The sequence below is a fragment of the Rhagoletis pomonella genome, unplaced genomic scaffold (assembly GCF_013731165.1).
Source record: "Rhagoletis pomonella isolate Grant_MI unplaced genomic scaffold, Rhpom_1.0 Rhpom_scaffold_00004, whole genome shotgun sequence".
NCBI classification, from domain to species: Eukaryota; Metazoa; Arthropoda; class Insecta; order Diptera; family Tephritidae; genus Rhagoletis; species Rhagoletis pomonella.
This window is the reverse complement of record NW_023458558.1, coordinates 35,243,872-35,248,523: the sequence shown is the minus strand read 5'-3', so window position 1 is coordinate 35,248,523 and position 4,652 is coordinate 35,243,872. Positions and strand designations below refer to the sequence as shown.

Genomic DNA, 4,652 nt, shown 5'->3' with positions numbered 1-4,652 from the left:
GAAAAAAGTACAAAACACTGTCATAAAAAAATTATCAAACATCAATGTGATCTCTTATCACCTTCAAACAGTGACTTTACTACTTCTGCATATCAGAAATTAATTTAGAAATTAAAATTAAAATACTTGGAATTGAGACGAAAAGTTTGGGTAGTTTTTTTTTAAATTTTGGTAAAACTTTGAAATTTGGATTTATATGGTATTTGTTAGGTATAGAGCCATGCTTTTATATAGAAATAATGAACATTAAACAATCCAAAGATAAATAGTCAAAATTGTTCAAAATGTTGAGGTGCTATCGTTTTGTCGCGGGCTGTATATACTTCCCATTGACTTCTATTCGCATAAAGCGACTCCTATTGCACTTACCGGTCGCACTGGTTTGCGAATCGTAGTGCGCGTTCCGATGCAAGCCCAATTGGTGCACATTAGCTCTACGTTTTCTTCTGGAGTGACAAAGTGTGCATAGGAGACAGATTAGGAACGAGACGACGATTAGTGTTATTATAATTAGAACGCCGTGATCCTCCTCGGGCGCTTGTGTGGTACCTTCATGCGTTAATATTTCAAAACGCGCAATTAAATTGTTTCCAAGCCAAGTTTTTTTGGGAATTTGTTGCATACGATTTTCGTTTCCAGAAAAAAAGCAGATAATATAATTTATAATTAATTGCAATTTCTTTGAGAAAGTGTGATCATATCTAAATATATGTGAATATATAAATACATAGCTTATTTAGGGACTCTTATTTAGTTTCTGATTTGGAAATGATTGGAAATAAAAATATATACGAGTGCAATTTGTGTACATGTCTTTGATTTACTATATTTCGTTAGTTCTATTTTTTTTATGATACCTCTTAGAAAGGCACAGTGTCTTTTTTTATTATATTGCAACCAAATATATGATTGAGTGTAAATAGTATGGGAATGATTGGCGTATGCATCTCATATGTATGGATGGAGACGTGGCTATAGAAACTGAAGCATATACCTTTTGAGTGGAGTGGGTTAGTATCTGAAACAGCAAACAAATAATAAATTAAGCGATCTCATGTCGAGTGATTTGGTGCATACGGTGCAATTATTTGTGGCTCGAACATATGTACATCCTTTTTAGTTTACTTTAAATTAACAGCTTGTAGAATTCGCCTTATTTTATTGTAAATCCTTGATTTATGCAAGCAAAGAGCATGCATACAAATGTCAAAATGATAAAAATTAATGGGATGCCATAAGTAAAGAAACAAACAAAAAAAAAAACATGAAAAGTGAAGATAATTTTTTAAAAGTTCTCTCAGACCGAGCTTACACGTGAACATTTTTGTCGAGGCTATTTTTCGATTTCCTTTTTTTTCGAGTTGCTCGTTTCGTTTACTCACAGAAATAATATTGCCAGCTAATTAAATTTACACATGCAAATGAGAGCAGAAAACGTGTTGCCCTCGCATGGACGACAAGGTATGACTCTCCCTACCTCGTCGCTTCCCCTAAAAGCTTTGAGTCGGCGCAGAAAAAACTGTCGCGTATAACAAGTGCCGAACCAGTCCTTGCAGTAGATCTCCACACGATCGGGGAAGAACTCAGGAAAAGAGTAACAATAATAAGAGTACAGAACTGGGAAACCACCATTGGACTTCGCCAAGCCAAACGATTAATAGATGGGCATAACTCAAAGAGATGCAGGCTTTTTTACCCTGCCCAAAGAGCAACTGAGGATCGTCACGGGAATGTTCACGGAACACTGAAGACTAAAACGACATTTGGACAAGCTAAGAATCTGGTCAAATGACATCTGTCAATCACCTGCAAGACTGCCAAGCAATTGTTGCCCGCGGCCGTGCTAAACGCACTGGTCGACTAATGAGCCTAAATAAGCTAAAAAAAAAATAAAAACTATTCCAAATGTTAGTCAGATTTATAAACTAAAGATTTCGTTTTATTATCTATTTAATATATCTTCTGTATAAGTTATCTAAACTCGACATTTCGAACAGGTGGCAACCATCTTCAAAATATTTTCAAACTAAAACTTTCTTCATTCTCTTTCGTCTGATATCCAAATTGTAATGCATATTTCGTTTCCCTAATTGTCTCAATTTACTTTATTTTGATTTTTTAAATAGGTGACAACCCCCCTAAATACATTTCAGAAATAAAACCTTTTTAAACCCACTTCGATTGACACCCATCTTTTAATAATTCAAATGTTCAAACTAAAACTCTTCAAATTAAGCTTCAACCTAAAAGCTTCCTAAATATCCTTCATCTGACATTGTGATACATGTGGCAACCCTCTTACATGTAGTAAACAATACAACTTTTTCAAAACCATTTCCATTGATAACCATATTGTACTAATTGATTTAACTTTTCAAATAATTGGATTGGATTTTTTTAACAGATGGAAACTCTTTTCGAAATAGTTAAACCTTATTGCCATCTACAGCCCTAACCCTTTAATTTTAATACTCAATTTTGAAAATCGAACGAACGGTGCAGATCTGATGACCTAGACAAAAAATCCCTTCGGGTATTATATACCTACCCTGCAGTACGGGGGAGCTACCTGATAAACACCGTTAATTACCGACCGACTACTTAAGTTTATTTCATCGATTACTTTTACAAGGCAATGCCCTAGGCGGTAGTCACCACTGGCTCTCTCTGCACTACCGGGAGTTACAAGAGTAGTCATTTACGTGATTTATGAGCGCCCTCTGTCGTAGTTTTTCGCTATTCTGCTTACGACTGGTTCGATTCTGCACTACCATGTAAACTACCACGGGTTAATAGAGCAGCTACTTACCTAGGAGTCGGTGCAGTAGCGGTTCAAAAGTAGCGATTGACTCCAGCAGTACTGGAGGGTATTTATGTATGTACTCATATAGAAGATTAGTATTGTGTCATTACAGGATACTGTCTAATGGGCAAGCATTCGCCTGCGTTGAATGGCTTCTGTAGAAGCTATCAAAGTGAAGAGGAGGAGGAAATGATTCTGCACCTGTTATGACAGTGTCCTGCTCAATCCAGACGAAGGCTCTCCACTTTTGGTAGGTAATTCTTCGACAACTTGGAGTACCTCAGATGCGTGAAAATCTTCTAAATTCCTGCAAAGTTCAAAATGGCTTTAGGAGCGACTGGGAATTGCTGACCCTACATGCGGTATTACAATGAGCCCTGAGCCTAAGTGGCAATTACAGATGACCGCAACTACCTAATCTAACTTTAGTCTTAAAACTGCCATGCCCATTTCAGGGATTTTGCGCCTTAAGCAAACATTTTACCGAACAAACATTTTAGCAGAATCCGCAAAGCCACGCTTTTTGATACTTTGCTAGCTACATGTAGGTGCATATGTATGTAAATAAAAAATAAAATATTATTTAGGTAATTTTATTGAGTGAAGTAAAAGGCTCGGGTCATTAAGGGGATCAAAGAGATCATTTAAAAGACTTCAATAGATTGGAGGAATGCTTGTTAAGGCACATCGCTATTTAAGGATTAACTAAAAATAAAACGTTTTTCTTTGTTTTTTAAGGCTTAAGGCACTTATTAGCCGCACCTTTTATGTGATAACAAAAAAAAAAAACGAAAATGACTATCATAAATATACTTATAGTTAGACAAAGAAAATTAGTAGTTTTTAGAGCGTAACTTATGGGCGGATGTTTTCGGTAACTACTTTGGATATTTATGATTAAGTCGATGATAATGCGAAATGGTCTTGAAATGAAAATCAGCAGTAGTTATTTGTAAAACGCATTCAATAAGTTTCCTTGGTGACTCCAAAATACTAACTAATAACTACAACAGCGGGGAGTTCCTCAAAGCTTTTTACGATGCGTACAAAAATGATGAGTGAAGGGTGTCTTATGATATCTAATGGAATATCTGTGTAAAAGGGAATAACGTTCGCAGTGTTCATTGGTTATATAGAAATCGATAGATAAGTATGTTATAAGATAATGAATTAAAAAAAAAAATTGCTTTGTTAAGTTGTTAGTATCTGAAAAGACTCACGTGTTTCTGAATCATAGATGTCATGTTTGTATGCGAAAAATGTTTTTCATTGACTTTTATAAATTCAACAAACTACACTAAACTTAATGCGACATTGATTTTCATTTTTTCAGCGTAGTGTGACTTGGTAAGCATTTTTTTATTGTGTCTTCGCTTGAGTTGATTTAGCAATTTTTAGAAATTCGTTTTCTTAATTTATCTTTTATTAACAAAAAAAAAAAAACATTTTATATGCACTCATTTTCGGTCGTAGCATATAAAACTACTTAGAATTGTAAATATCGAATCGCACCAATTGCTAAACCAATAAGTTGTATTAATGATGGCATCAGAGGTGTATTTCCGTCGCCTGGGCGTATTAGTATGAGGAAGGCGTTAAAGAGAGGAAGAAAAGTTAATAAAGAGAAGAAGAAGAAGCAAGTAGAACACAACAAACAATTGCGAATATTTGTTTTGTTTTGTTTTGTTTAGTTCAAAAATGAAAGAGAAAGTCAACAAGGTGAGAAGGAAAGGGAATCACATGTACAAATACATAGGCAAGTAGAAGAAGAACAACATGAATCGGAACAAGAAGAAAGTAGGAAAAAGAAGAAAATTAGATGCTTAAATGAGTTGATTACGTAACAAAT

The 4,652-nt window shown here is 34.9% G+C and overlaps 1 protein-coding gene across 1 annotated transcript in view; it reads right to left on the bottom strand.

Annotated features, from left to right (window-relative positions):
- The window catches only part of LOC118737525, a gene marked incomplete in the record, with an annotated part of 218,716 nt that overhangs the window by 6,609 nt on the left and 207,455 nt on the right, over nt 1–4,652 (bottom strand). The window contains 1 exon segment of the mRNA XM_036468093.1: nt 370–549. Within this exon segment, the coding sequence (XP_036323986.1) occupies nt 370–549 (180 nt within the window).